The sequence below is a fragment of the Saccopteryx bilineata genome, chromosome 4 (genome assembly GCF_036850765.1).
Source record: "Saccopteryx bilineata isolate mSacBil1 chromosome 4, mSacBil1_pri_phased_curated, whole genome shotgun sequence".
NCBI lineage: Eukaryota > Metazoa > Chordata > Mammalia > Chiroptera > Emballonuridae > Saccopteryx > Saccopteryx bilineata.
This window is the reverse complement of record NC_089493.1, coordinates 39,297,683-39,312,314: the sequence shown is the minus strand read 5'-3', so window position 1 is coordinate 39,312,314 and position 14,632 is coordinate 39,297,683. Positions and strand designations below refer to the sequence as shown.

General features: G+C 46.0%; 1 protein-coding gene across 2 annotated transcripts in view; it reads left to right on the top strand.

The window, feature by feature from the left end:
* The window catches only part of PRKCH (protein kinase C eta), a 286,597-nt gene that overhangs the window by 193,220 nt on the left and 78,745 nt on the right, over positions 1 to 14,632 (top strand). For both annotated transcript variants that reach the window (XM_066276900.1, XM_066276899.1), the window contains exons 11-12: positions 4,049 to 4,187; positions 4,858 to 5,046. In XM_066276900.1, coding sequence (XP_066132997.1) covers positions 4,049 to 4,187; positions 4,858 to 5,046 — 328 coding nt within the window. The remainder of the gene's footprint in view (positions 1 to 4,048; positions 4,188 to 4,857; positions 5,047 to 14,632) is intronic.

Genomic DNA, 14,632 nt, shown 5'->3' with positions numbered 1-14,632 from the left:
TTGAACCTGTGATATCCACACACCAGGCTGACACTACCACTGAGCCAATGAGCCAGGGCTGGGTTTTTTTGTTTGGTTGGTTGGTTGGAGGTTTTTTTTGTATTCTTCTGAAGTGAGAAACGGGGAGGTAGAGAGACAGACTCCCGCATGTCCCTGACTGGGATCTACCCAGCAAGCCCACTGGAGGGCAATGCTCTATCCATCTGGGGCATTGTTGCAACTGGAGCCATTTTAGCACCTGAAGCAGAGGCCATGGAGCCATCCTCAGCGCCTGGGCCAACTTTGCTCCAATGGAGTCCTGGCTGTGGGACGAGAAGAGAGAGATAGAGAGATAGAAGAGGGGGAAGAGTGGAGAAGCAGATGGGCGCCTCTCCTGTGTGCACTGACCAGGAATTGAACCCAAGATTTCCCACATACTGGGCTGATGCTCTACCATTGAGCAAACCAGCCAGGGCCAGGGCTGGGTTGTTTTGAAGATAAAATAATATGGATAAAGCCCTCAGCATTTGGTAACATTCACTTTATGCTAATTACTAATGACATATTATTCTTGTTATCCACAGAAGCTTTTTCTAGGTGTCTCTGTATACACATACATACATACACACATTTACCTGCACATACACATGCACACAAATGAGCAAAGAGACAAAAACAATAGACTTGATAGGATATTGACTGTGTATAACTGCTATCAAAGTTACACTTTATTAATAAGGTAAGACGTGCATTGATAGCTGCTGAGGCTGTGTGATCCCCATGGGGGAGCTATAATTTTGTACATGTTTGAAATTTTTCATGACAAAGCTTTTAAATAATACATAACATTAAAAATATTTACTAAATAGCCTCATAGATTCATTCTTGTTCAAGGAGCCAACTCTCAACTTGGTTTCCTTTATTTCTTTTAGAAGTCACTGATTCCAGTGATCTGAGCAGTAAGACTCGGGTCATTCTGTTTAGTGGGTCTTGGAGTAGCTCAAGGTGGAAACAAAATAAATACAGCTTCTCAATGTCCTTTGTCTTCGCCCACTCGGGAGTCCCCTCTCAAATCACTGTGGGCAGTTTAAGTAACCCTGATTACCCAGCAACAACAATGAACCTTTCAGGCAGTCGGGGAGGATAACATAACTCGTTCTACCCTTCTGTGCTTGCATGACAAATGGCATAGCAACTATTCAATACCAGTGCTCAATGGGCTAATGAATAATGAGCCTGTAACTGTGTATTCGGCATTTTGGGGGTTGAACCTCTGCCCTGTATGAACTTGTAATCTTCATTGTGTCGCCTTGTTGAGTTTGGCTGCTGAGTTACACATTGGCACAGGAGGCTGAGGAACTCCAGAGCCCAAAACGGACCTCTGAATATTTCAAAGTCAGGAGTCATAGGGTGACTTTTCTTGCTTTTGCTTTGTTTGTTTGTTTGTTTGTTTAAATGAAGATACTGATTTATCCTTAGAGTGGAGGCTGACCCTGGCCATACATGGCTCTGTAGCCTTAGGAGCTGTCTGACTAAGCCTCTCAGTGTTCGGCTGTTCCATCGGGACGCCAGGCAGGGGGAAATGCTGGGTCCTCACTCTCTCGTTGCTTCTCCCAAAGCAGTTGTTCTTCGCTGGCTTCACTAAAGCAAAGAATTTGAACTTCTATTTCAGGATTCTTCTCTTCCTGCTGGGATCCATCTCTAAGGGGCAAAGCACATGGCTTTCTATAAGTTAAATTACTTTGGAGCAAAGGTCTCAGTGAGGTTTATAGAATTTCTTCCCTTTCCCAGGCTCTGAGTTGGCCAAGGCAGCTCACTGGAATCTTGTTTCTCTCTTCGGGCAGCACCTTCTGCCAGGACTGAGCTGGACTAGGGAGGAAGCAGGCTCAGCCCCAGCTAAGTGGGGGGACCGGTGTGCAGACAAAGCCTTCTGGAATACAGTGCAGGGTGTGCGGTCATAGAGATAGGAACTAGACGCTCTAGGGACAGAGCTGTGTGTCTACAAACATCAGGACAGACCTCCCAGCGGAGGAATGAGCTATCTGGGCTGACAATAGAACTGATAACCTGGGATTGTATCATGTTCTTAATCGAACCCCCTTAGGATCACAGTGTGAGGGTTTTGTCCTATTAGATCGCACCTGTTCTGAGAATACCTAAAATTAGATTGAAAAGTCGGGATTAAGCTGCCTCTGTGCCCTTGGGTGTCCCATGCCCAGGATGAACTGCATCCCCCGTATTGCTCAGCTGTCTTCTGAGCAGCAAGGCTGTGCAGACGTCTCCATGCCGAGGGCACTGGGACAGACGACAGCCAAAACTGATTGCAAAGCACATTTCTCTCGCTGAACAGTTCCTGCCGCCCACGACAGCAGCTGAGTAGTAAGCATTCAAATCTTACCTGGGGTGCTAGTCAACAGCTCTTTTGAGCAATCACAGGTCAGCCTTTGAGAGCATTGCGGGTTTCTGTTAGCACTTGTTTCTGTTACATGAGAATATCCGTTCCTAGCTCTGAGCAAGCCCAGTGGCTTCGGGCGAACTCACAAACTCAGCAACCTTGTTTGGCATTGTGAGTGTCAGCATGCTCTGGGCCAGGGTCCATGTGGGCCTGGACCACTATGCCAGACCATGATGCTGATAAAACCAGCCCAAGGCTCAGCTCCCTGGCACCTTGCTCTCTCCTGGGGCTGCAGACTATATATATAATCTCTAACCCCGTCTAGCTGCCTGTAATGTGTGCCCGCAGTCCTAGAGGAGCCAGACAACCGGGCACTAATGGAGCCTGGAGTCTGAAACCACATCTGAAAGAACTGAGTGAGACACAGCGCTCCCGGCAGCGGCCTCCCTCACGTGTCCGTGACCACAGTCATCCTCACCCCCCACCCGGTGCTCCTGTGCGTCCAGCTTCCCATGGCTTACATAAGCCTTGCTCGTATGGGGGAGGGGAGCAGTGGGGAAGGCAGGAGTTTCCGCAGATCACCCCCGCTGAAAACAGTCACTTGTGTGGGAAGCAGGATTGTACATGCAGAAGGGCGTGGAGGCTGCTTTGGGGGCTGAGGCCGGGCCTGGTGTAGAGGCGGAGAAGGCTTTTTTGAAGCGGATGCCCGGTACCCGGCACACCGTCCCCTTACACCCCTCACACCCGGGCGACCGCTGCCAGGAGCAGGGAGGGGTTCTGGTCAGTGTTCCCACTGATCTGTGCTGAGGAAACTCTGCTGCTCTAACCTCACTTATCGGGGCTTTCTGGGAGACGGGACTTGGTTTTCATTCCCACCTGGTCAGGCTGCGTCGCCTCCCAGGCCGCAGTGTGGAAACCAGTCGCGCCAGTTCTGTCATCACCTGCCTCCGCCAGCTGAAACGTGACCCTGGGCTAGACAGACAGCAGCCTCTCCCCTTGGGCCAAGCATGCCCCCAGAGCAGGGACAGGGGAACAGAAGTGCCCTGTCCTCCTTCCCCCACTCGTGTATGTATACATATACGCATACATGCGTATGTATGAGCACTGAACAGTGCTTATGGAGTGCACTATGCTAGGCACAGCGGTGAGCCAAACCAACCTGATGCCTCCTTCATGGACTTACAGTTCAGCAAATATTGGTCTCCTCCTTAAACAGTGAGCTCCTCAGGGATAAAGATCGTCTGTACTCTGTCCATCACCGTCCCCGGCACACAGCGACCACTGGCTCCGTGAATGGTCACTGAGTGAACTCCAGTGGGCAGAGACAGATTCCTGAGTAGAGGGCCTGGGATGGGTTAGGTGATATCTTATGAGTACAAAGTAAGCGGGAAGCCTGGAAAAGTCACGCTCTGCTTTCAGTTTCTAAAGGGCAGCCTACTTTTTCTGTGTGGTGAGCCCATTCATATGGAATCATTCCCTGGGGGCCATGAGGCCCATTTTGTGAGTTGATAGAATTTTTTTAATCTAGATAACCAAAATATGCTTGTTCTTTTCGAAGTGTGTGCACATCATGACTACTCTGTGGTCTGATCTCGCATCCCAGGAGCCAGCTGGTCCAGGTGGGTGGTCCGGGGCCCGGCTGCCCTATCACCTGCTGCTCCTCATTTCTTTCAGGGATCTGAAACTGGACAATGTGCTGTTGGACCACGAGGGTCACTGTAAACTGGCAGACTTTGGGATGTGCAAGGAGGGGATCTGTAACGGAGTCACCACGGCCACCTTCTGTGGCACGCCCGACTATATTGCTCCAGAGGTGAGTGCTTTGGAAATCTGAGCCGTACAGTAACCCTGACCGAAAATGCCACAGGTCGCCTCTGGGTGCTGCGGTTTTGTGCTGCATTGAAGGCAGATGCCTCCAGACTCCTTTATGACTCATTGGCTGAATGATGGATGAAAATGTCCTCAGTTTCTCTAAATAAGAATTTTAAGTAAAAAAAAAATTTTTTTTATAAACTTAGCAGATGCTTTTAGGCTTTAGCCCTGGATGGGGGCAGAGTAGGCTCCACTCACAGCTGTGTATCCTCTTCCTTGTCTCTACTGCGGGCTTTGATCCCAGCCCCACTAGGCAGACATAAGGAAGAGCTCTAGAAGCTTTCCCCCATAAGTGAATGAACCCCAGTCTCCTCTTCCTTTCACATAGACGTAGTTCCCCCTGTGGTTAGATCCATGCACATAGATAGCATTACCGTGGCCTCAGTAGGCAGGTATGTTGGATCACCGGGATGAGAAGTGGCCTCTGGGTTGACCACAGGAAAAACAGGTCGCTCTTTAACAATTGAATGAAACGTGCATGTCATCCCAGGAAACTCCACGTTTTTGACTTTGATATTTTCTAACCTATTCTTTTTCCTAGTTAGTAAAGACACATTTGTTAATTAGATATGCAACTAACACTTCTCGTGCGGCCCCCTCTCTCGGCACAGATCCTCCAGGAAATGCTGTACGGGCCCGCGGTAGACTGGTGGGCCATGGGCGTGCTGCTCTATGAGATGCTCTGTGGTCACGCGCCCTTCGAGGCCGAGAACGAGGACGACCTCTTCGAGGCCATACTGAACGACGAAGTGGTCTACCCGACGTGGCTCCATGAAGATGCCACAGGGATCCTGAAATCTGTAAGTGTGGCTTCCCCAGCCAGCTTTCAACCGACAGCAAACCAGCTTACTAGGTGTGATTCTTGCATGTCCGTATTTTACCTCCCACTAGTCAGCTACCAGCTTTAACCGACGTATGTGTTTTCATCTTTGGAACCAAAGAACCAGGGTTCTTTTAGGCTGTTTTCTTCTCTTATGCAATAGTTATTTCCAAGCCCACTACAAGAGCAGTTGATAGCATTGCTTGCCAAAGAGCCAGGATTTCTAGCACCTGTGGCTTCAGTGTAGGTAGGGACTCCCTTCAGTCAGGACCCTCAGGGTGGTGGGTCGCGTGACCACCATTCCCTGTGTGTTGCTCTATTGTGTTTCCACCGACAGCATCCAAGGAGCAGGTCCCAGGGCCGTCTCCCTCAGTGCCGGGAGGAGAGAAGGAAGGTTTCCCGAACCTCTGCAGATCTCCTTTGCTTGTGTGTTATCCTTATGCAAGCCAGGTGCCAGCCCAGGGTTCAGGGGCAGTGAGGTAATACATCATGCTGAAAGAAGCCCTTTTGGCATGCATTTAAGGCACTATACTGGAAGCCTTATTTTGAAGTGATAAAGAAACAGGGATGGATGCCTTGACGTTGAAGATAAGAAAGCATGTGTCATTTGGATTTGTTCCGTAACCACGTTAGTTGAGTTCGAAAACCACGTCTTGCCACCTACTACGTGCCTGAGGAAGTAAAGATGAACACTGGGTCGGTTCTTCAGACAGATAGTTCGTTTTTGAAGGGTGCTCATGGTGCTGGGAGTTTTAGTCAGAGGCCTACGGAGCAGCTGCACTTCCTCGTGGAAGAGCTCCAGTCCTGGAACACAATTTACCATCTGAACACATTTTAAATGTACAATTCAGTAGCATCCAGTACACTCGTGTGGTTGTACAACCACCACCACCCTCTGTTTCTGGAACATTTTTCATCTTCTAAAACTGAAACTTCATACCTCTTAAACCTACCTCCCCCCAGTCCCTGGCGACGGCCATTTTGCTTTTGGTCTCTATGAATTCTACTATTCCAGACCCCTCATGTAAGTGGAATCATACATTTGTCCTTCAGCAAGTAAACTAGGAATACACTGGGATCAAAATCCAGGTTTTCCTGATTCCCCATCCAGGCTTCTGCACTAAACGACATCTGGCCAGTCTGGTTTCTCTTCTGCTTCCCATTACTGTCTGTTAACCCTCAAGCCCCATGTTTTTTGCACTTAAATTACTCCCTGATGGGATTCTCTCCTATTGAACCAGAAACATAAGCCACTGGAGGAAGCTACTAGGATGCTGTGTATTTACTACCCACATAGCATGAATTTGTCACCTATTTAACTTCCAATAAAGTAGGGTATATGTTTATGATAGTGTTACAGCATTATTTAACGATTATTCATTTGAGTAAAGCCATCATACCAGAACTTATTATTTTATTGACCTGCGATGAGTCTGCGACTCGGAAAGAAGAAACTGGTAAACAGGCAGTGCCAGGTTACGAACGAGATAGGTTCTGTAGGTTTGTTCTTAAGTTGAATTTGTATGTAAGTTGAGACAGATACATTCAACTATTAAATGCAGCTTAGATGTTTATCATAACCTAGTGTTTATTTTTTACATTTCTGTGCACATAAATATTTAAATGTTTTCAAATACAACCTTAATCTTGGATGAGGCAGAAGATGGTGTGGACTTGTTGGAGAGGATGGAGCTGGTGTTAGAGACGCAGGACTTGATTCTGCTGCTGGAGTCAGTTTCTTGAAGTAGCATCAAGGGAGGTTTGTACAGAGCTTTTCTCTTTCTCATCATAAAGGGCCCTGTAGCATCTCAGGCCTTCGGTTACACAGTAAGCTTTGGTGGACCTCTCTCTATCAGGATCTTGCTCCTCTAACTTGGCCAATCTGGCTTCAGTGAGACAAAAAGCATCAACTAACACTTTTGTAGAAAACCTTTTCTTGGAGTTTCTAGGTCCCTGTTTGCTTCCGTAAATGCTCATCTGTTGCTCTAGTTCCATAAGGACTTCCTTGGTTAGTTCTTTGCCGTGGGAGTCAAGTAACTCTGTATCATTTTCACTGATGTCCAACTGCAGTTAATTACCAAAGCCCATACAGCGCTCTGTTCATAAGTACGACCTGTACATAAGTCAGATGTTTGTAACCCAGAAACTTACTGTATCAGTAAACCAGAATCCCTGTTTAATTTAATTCAGCAAATACTTGTCACATGCCTTCTCTTTGCTTGGCCTGGGCTTAGTACTGGGAATGCGAAGATGAAAAGACATGGCCTCTGATGTTGCTCACAGTCCAGTAGGAATGAGAGTATGTAAATAAATACTTAGTTCACTGCCAAGGAAAAACGATCAGAAGAACTCTCTCTGGAGACATGGACAGGGGAGGTGACATAAGGACAAAACAGAGGAAATGGCATTTAAGCTGGGTGTTGATGGACAAATAAGGGTTCAATCGGGTTGACAAGGGGGAGGAGAATATTCTAGGCAGAGGGAATCCTTTGTCCTAAACCTCAAAGGCAGGAAGTAGTTATGTGTTCAAAGACCTGCAGTGATGAGGTCCATACCCTGGAGTGTTAGGCGCAGGGTGGGGCGGTGAAAGGTGAGTTTAGGACGTGTGAACTCAGAGAGGGTGAGAGGCACACAGAAAGCAGTGTTATATAACGTGCAGTTGATCACATGGATGTGGAATCAGGAGAAGGGCTGGAGCTGATCACGCTAGCATGATAGTAAGAATACGGGGATGATACTGATTATGAGAGAGGATGAAGAGGAAGAGCAGAGGGTGGGGCCTGGGCCACACCAGTGTTTAATGGCTGGCAATGGAAGAGGGTTCACTGAGAAGGTTAGGAAGGAATGACATCAGGTTGTAGAAACATAGGTGACTGCAGTGTGACTGCAGTTTTACTTGTGGTGAAATAGGCCAGCAAAATACCCAGAAGCGATGAGTGCAGAAACTTTTGCGTAGTGCTAGCTCGTTAGGAACATGTGGTCTGAGGCCAGAACACCGCAGGCTGTGGGATGTGTCTGTGCTAGGAGTGGAGATATTTTTCAGGACTCTGAACAAGCTTTTGTCTCGTTGCACACTTCCAGATCAAGGAAAGGCACACTGCTTTCTTTAAAAATGCAGGCTTCAGGCTTTCCCCCCGTTCTGTGGGCTCAGTGACTAACAGAGTTTCTAATGTGGGAAGTTGGTGTCATTTGATGGTGTCTTGCATAGTCCTAAAATCTATCCAGAGACCATGCTTGCTAAGTTTTGGATTGTAATCACTTGTCTTTACCCTTAATTTCTTAGAGCAGGTGACACTTAGAAACACAAACACAGACTTTTAGAGTTGGCAGATCCTTAAAACAGCTGATCCACATCCCTGGTCGAGCTGAAACCGAGGCCCAGAGAGGTGAACCAGGTGCCCGTGGTAGAAGGGAAAGAGCACATGCTCGTCTGAGAGTCAAAGGACCTCATTCTGCTCCAGTCTCTACCTCTGTAAGGCCGTGATGAGGACACCTGCAGTCCCACTTCAGATGAGCCTCGTGCACGCGACAGCATTTCCAAAGTGGCTGCACCACACAGGAGTAAGTTACTGGTATTGTCAAGTTATGAGTAGTAATTTCACAACACGCTGAGAGGTGTCATTATCTTCATCCTCTCCTTGAACAATTCGCCAACACCATCAAAATTATTAAGTGCTAAATTACACATGCGGCTATGTTAGATTTTTTATTCTGGAGAGAACTGGGATTTCTGTTTCTCCAGGAGCTCTCTGTCTAAATCAAAGACACTTAGCTGGGATGTGAATAGTCAAATAGATATTGACCCTCCCGTTCATTTAACAGGCATGTGTCAGTGCCCAGGAGCCACAGGGGTGCTGTGTTCACGTGCTATGCAAGGGGCTGGGGTAGAGAGATGAGCAAGACAGATGTCCTCCCTGCCCTCATGGAACTGACAGTCCAGCTGTTTAAAAAAAGAAATTATACAAATAACTAGATATATACATATAATTTGGAAGAAAAAGTTTGAGGTGCTTTGAGACTATATAACAAGCAGGCCACTCTAGACTGTCAAGGGAGGCCACCCTGAGGGCGTGACATTTAGGCCGAGAACAAAGGCTGCAGCGAAGTCAGTCAGGCTTACCCGTGTGCAAGGGTCTTGAGAAAGGAAAAGCACATTTGAGTGAGTCTGTGGCAGTGTGGCTGACGGGTAACCCGCACCGTGGGGGGTGATGCTGGATGTGGGAGACAAGGACCCGAAGGACCCAGGAGACCCCGTGAAGGAATTTCGCCTTTATCTGGAGTGCCAGACTCGACTACGTCATTGAAAGATTTCAAGCAAGCCTGAGTGACAAAATTAGTTTTTTATATTTAAAAGGATCCCTCTGGATCAAATAGACTGAAGTAGTCACAGGTGAAAGATTCGGGACTTGCTCCAAAACAGTTCAGGGGATGGCAGGGAGGAACCGATTAAACAAGACGGGGCGTGTGTCAGTCATTGTCCATGCTGAGTGAGCGGTCTGTCGGTACTAATGTATGTTTGAAAATGTCCATGAATAGTAAACTTTTAAAAATTAAAATATAAATTAAGTGTATATATACATATGTGCCCATGTATGTATATTTATGTATGTATTATACACGCATACATGTAGACAGACTATATAAAGAAAGTGAACTTGGCCTTCATGAATGTACAGGCAGTTCCCGGGTTACGAATGAGATAGGTTCTGTAGGTTTGTTCTTAAGTTGAATTTGTATGTAAGTTGGAACAGGTACATTTACCTATTAAATGCAACTTAGATGTTTGTCTTATCATAGTATTTATTTTTACCTTTTTTGTACACCTAAATACTTAAACATTTTAAAACCTATCTCGTTCGTAACCCAGGGACTGCCTGCCTCTCTCTCTCTCTCTCTCTCTCTCTCTCTCTCTCTCTCTCTATATATATATATATATATATATATATATATATTTGTATTGTTAAAACACCGCGCTTCAAAGAAAAAAAAATGATACGAGCCATGGATCTAGCTGCATCTCTTTTTAAGTTTAGTTCAGTGACAATGGATCCAGCCACATCATCTGATTCCCAGTGAGAGTTTCAAGGTCCTGTACTGGGAGTCTAGGTCACCCTGGTCATTTTTATGCTACCGACAAAATTAGTCAGTGGTTTTTAGCATTCTTATTCTTTAACATCCCTGAACACTCTCCATACCTTCTCAAGAAGTGTACCTTTAGCCCTCAAGGTGAGTACCTAAGAGTACCCCAAAGCAGGGTGTTTAACAAATAGATGGAACCGAGAAGGCGAGCTCCCCCTGGTACACTCGGCCCCAGGCTGCTGCCCTGTGACCCTGTATGAGATTTTTTCAGCTGGGCCGGACCAGCCTTTCCTACCAGTGGGTCAGGAGAGGGCCGAGATCCCTCAGCCAGTGCTTCCCACCACCTCAGCATGACGTCATCCCTGCGTAGCTTCCTAAGACTTCCTGATCTTTTCTTTGGAACGTAAGGTCAGGACTGTTATTGGAATTGGTGTCTGCTGGATATTTTGCATGGCCTTTTTTTTTTTTCCTTCAAAAGAAAATGCTTTCTGAATTCCTTCCTACCTTTTTAAATGGAAAATAGTATTATTCCATATCTGTAGAAACTGTTTGGATAACCATTTATAGTAAATAACCTACCATCGAGTTAAAAGACCTCAGGGCTTCATGTGGTATAACAGTGTCAGTGAGTCCCCCAAATTCAGGGTGAAGGGGGATTCTTGCCACAGATAGTGGTTGAACAGGATGGGCACCAGTGCCCAACATGACTCCCAACCCAATATTACTTTCCAACCCTGATCCTTCCCATCATCACCTGCACCCCCACCCCCGAGACGGTGGACTTGTGAGTTCTTTGTGCAGGGATGTCCAAATGTTTCATAAAGACATGGATAGAAGGCAGAGAACACAGAATCAGGAGGAGGAGTTCACACACAGTTTTCAGCCCAGGACTTCTACTTGAAAAAAATCCCCCAACTCATTAACTAGTGAGCCTTACAACTGAACAGAACCATAGTAGGTGTTCAAAAAAGTGCATTGGGAAGACCGTTTTCCTTGTTTGCCCTTCTGTGTCTCATTCCTCATCTTCCCTTCAAACCACATGTTAAATGTTCACATGCGCATGTTCTGAAAGCAAACAATTCCCACCCCACTCTTACAGAATAGATAGTACAAGCTTGCAGCTCCCACAGAAGCTAACACAGAAAAGATAAACACGCTTGTGTACAGAACCGATATCGGCTTTCCAGACTTCTGACCTTAAAGATGATATTTTTATGGCTTCTTACTTGGTTTTGGAAGAAATGCATTTTCTATTTGCTACCGAGTTTCCTAAACTGGCACTGAATCATCCCAAAGTGCTAATAATTACGACAGAGGAAAATATAGTTTACTTAGAGCTTCTGTTGTTGCATTGAGTTTTGCCTACAACTAGCTTCAAAAAGACTTGGGGAAGGCCTCACTAGTCCACAGAGCTTAGGAAGGTGAGGGCCTCCCTGAAGTGAGTGTTCATTTGTGCCAAGTCATCTCCTGGAAGAGATCATGAGGCTCAGTGCTGACTCAGGTAAAGTCAACACCCTTTCATCTGAGCTCACACAGGTGGCCAGAATAAACAAGTGGTGAAAAGAGTTTGGTGCATTCTCCTGAGTCACCTTTGTCAGTTTGGGAGGCATTGTAAACTTAGCATCAGAAGAAGATTATAGAGTGCTTTTGTTCCTAAGCTTTATAGAAATTTAACTGTGTGTACGTGTGTGGGTTTATTTGTCATCACACCTATCAGATTTCATCACCTGTGCATTGTTTAAGAGTCCGTTTGCCTCTGTGAACAAAGGGGAAATCACAGTTCTGAGATCCTCTTTTTGCCACATCTGTCTTCTATCTGTCACCAGGTAGTTGATCAGAGTGGTATAGAGTTTGATACTATTTCCTACACGTCTCCTAATAGAGGTTAGAATGCTCAAGGGAGCAAACAAGGTGGCCAGCCAGGAGGAGGCTACAGCAGTGGAGGAAAAATTGGGAATGCAGTAATGCAGAGGATCCAACTGTAGACCATTAGAGCTGATTTTTAAAATGCTGTTTTGTGGAGAATCCAAAAGAAAGTTACTGTAAAACCCTTTAACAAGGGGGAAATTACAACTAGGTTATAGAACACACATCACTGAGAACCACCTGAAGACTAGCTGAACTGCTAGGCTATAACTAAGAATATGAAGAAGAAGCCACAAGAAGACTGGCAGGAGTGGCAGAGGTGCAGAACGGGTAGGTCCCATACCTATGGTGTGGCAGTTGAGCATTGAGGAGAGGGGTGTCTAAGCTATGAAGGTCTCCTCTGAGGAGCAAGGTGTCCCAGTGCCACACCAGTCTCCCTAACCTGGGGCACTAGTGCTGCGAGCAGAAGTCCACATAATATCTAGCTGTAAAACCCAGTGGGGATTGTCCAAGTGAGATGGAGGCTGCTGAAATTCCCAGGAGTTCCTCTTCAGGGGCCTATACATGGACTTACTGGCTCATGAACTCACTCACTCTGAGCTGCAGCCCTGGGGCAGTAGATCAAAAAGTGCCAGGGACATTGGAGAAGGAACTGAGTTGACTAGCATCAGTGTGAGGACTGGGGACGTCAGAGAAGCTTTCTCCCAGGACGGAAGCCCTGGCAGGAACCATAGTTCCTTTGTTGAGCCTTCCTCCCACTCATATAGCATGCACAGTTGGGCACCAAATCTCTGCTCTCCATTAACCTGGCTAACAAGTTCACCACAGATTCAAGACCCCGTACCACCCAACTCATGCACCTGCCCAAGCCATTTCTAATGACTCTTCTACACAAGCAGCCTGACTCAGCTCATGCTACAGACTTTCCTAAAATCTCTCAAAGGTCCACAAACCCCAAACAAGCAGTAGCTGGTCTCAGTGTACCTTATATCTCTTGCTAAGAATCTCCAAGCCTGGTACAAGTGGTTTCTGGTCTCAGTGTGCATTGTAACTCCTATTAGGTGGCCCCAAACCTGCCATAAGCTGTGGCCAGTGTTAGCCTGGAAAGTAACTGCAACTAAGTGGCCACAAACCTGGCACAAATGGTACTGGACTCAGCTCTCATTGTGGTACCCACCAAAGTGTCCCAAGCCTGGTACTATTGGTAGCCAAATTCAATCCACAGCCTATCCTCTCCAAAGCACCTTTAAGCCCAGAACAAACAGCTATAAACCACATATCATTTTGTACCTCCTACCAGGTGGCCCCAAGCCAGGTATAAGCGGAGGCTGATCTTGGCCTACACTGGAGCCTTTCTTAAGAGCATCCAGAACCAACATTTAACTACACCAAAGCACCATTCAACCAGCTCCATAAATGACACACCTGAAGGGAAGACTTAGCCGGCACCAGAGCCCTGCTAAAGTGACTCCCACTCTTTGGGGTCAACCTCCACATTACAGCTTACTGCTGTAGTCATGGCCAGCCCTCACAGCCAGTCATTCTGAGGGTCATTCTTCCCACTAACATGCATATAGCAATCAAGGCTCAAGGCTCAACTATAACAGGTGGGCACATTCAACCCACACAAGGGATACCCAGTTCAGGTAAACTAGGAGACTGTGCCACTGAGCTCACAGGACACCTATTGCATAAGGACACTCTGCCAAGATGAGGAGATGTAGCAGATCTAATACATAGCAACAAACAAGGAGAGGCAGCCAAAATGAGACAAGCATGTCCCAAATGAAGAAGAGGAGCAAATTCCAGAGAAAATAATTTAAACACAATGGAGACAAGCCGTCCATTTACCAGATACAGAGTTTAAAACACAGGTTGTAAGGCTACTTAATGAACTTAAGAGAAGAATAGATGAACTCAGTGAAAGCCTCAGCAAAAACATAGAAACTGTAAAGAAAAACCAGTCAGAAATAAAGAATACAATAATTGAAATTAATACATTAGAGGAAATCAATACCAGATTAGATGAAGCAGAGGATTGAATCAGCAATCTGGAAGACAAGGTGATGGCAAACAGAAAAAAAAAATAGAAAGGAAAGATAGTTTAAGGGACCTCTGGGACAACATCAAGCATGCCAACACTCCCATCGGAGGAATATCAGAAGGAGAAAAGAGGGAGCAAAGGATTGAAAACTTCCTCAACCTGGTTAAGGAAATAGACACAGAAGTCCAGAAAGTATAGAGAGTCTCAAACAAGATGAACCCTTAGAGGTGCACACAAAGACACATCATAATTAAAATGCCAAAAGTTACAAACAGAGATAAATTCAAAAGCAAGCAAAAAAAAAAGCAGTTCGTTACCTACAAGGGAGTTTCCATAAGTCTTCCAACAGATTTTTCAATAGAAACTTTGAAGGCCAGAAAGGAGTGGAATGAAATGTCAATGTGATGAAAAGCAAAGACCTACAACCAAGATTACCCAGCAAGGCTATCATTTAGAATCAAAGGACAGATAAAGAGTTTCCCAGACAAGAAAAAGCTAAAGGAGTTCATCACCACCAAACCAGTATTATATGAAATGTTAAAGGGACTTCTTTAAGTAAAAAAAGATTTGAAATATA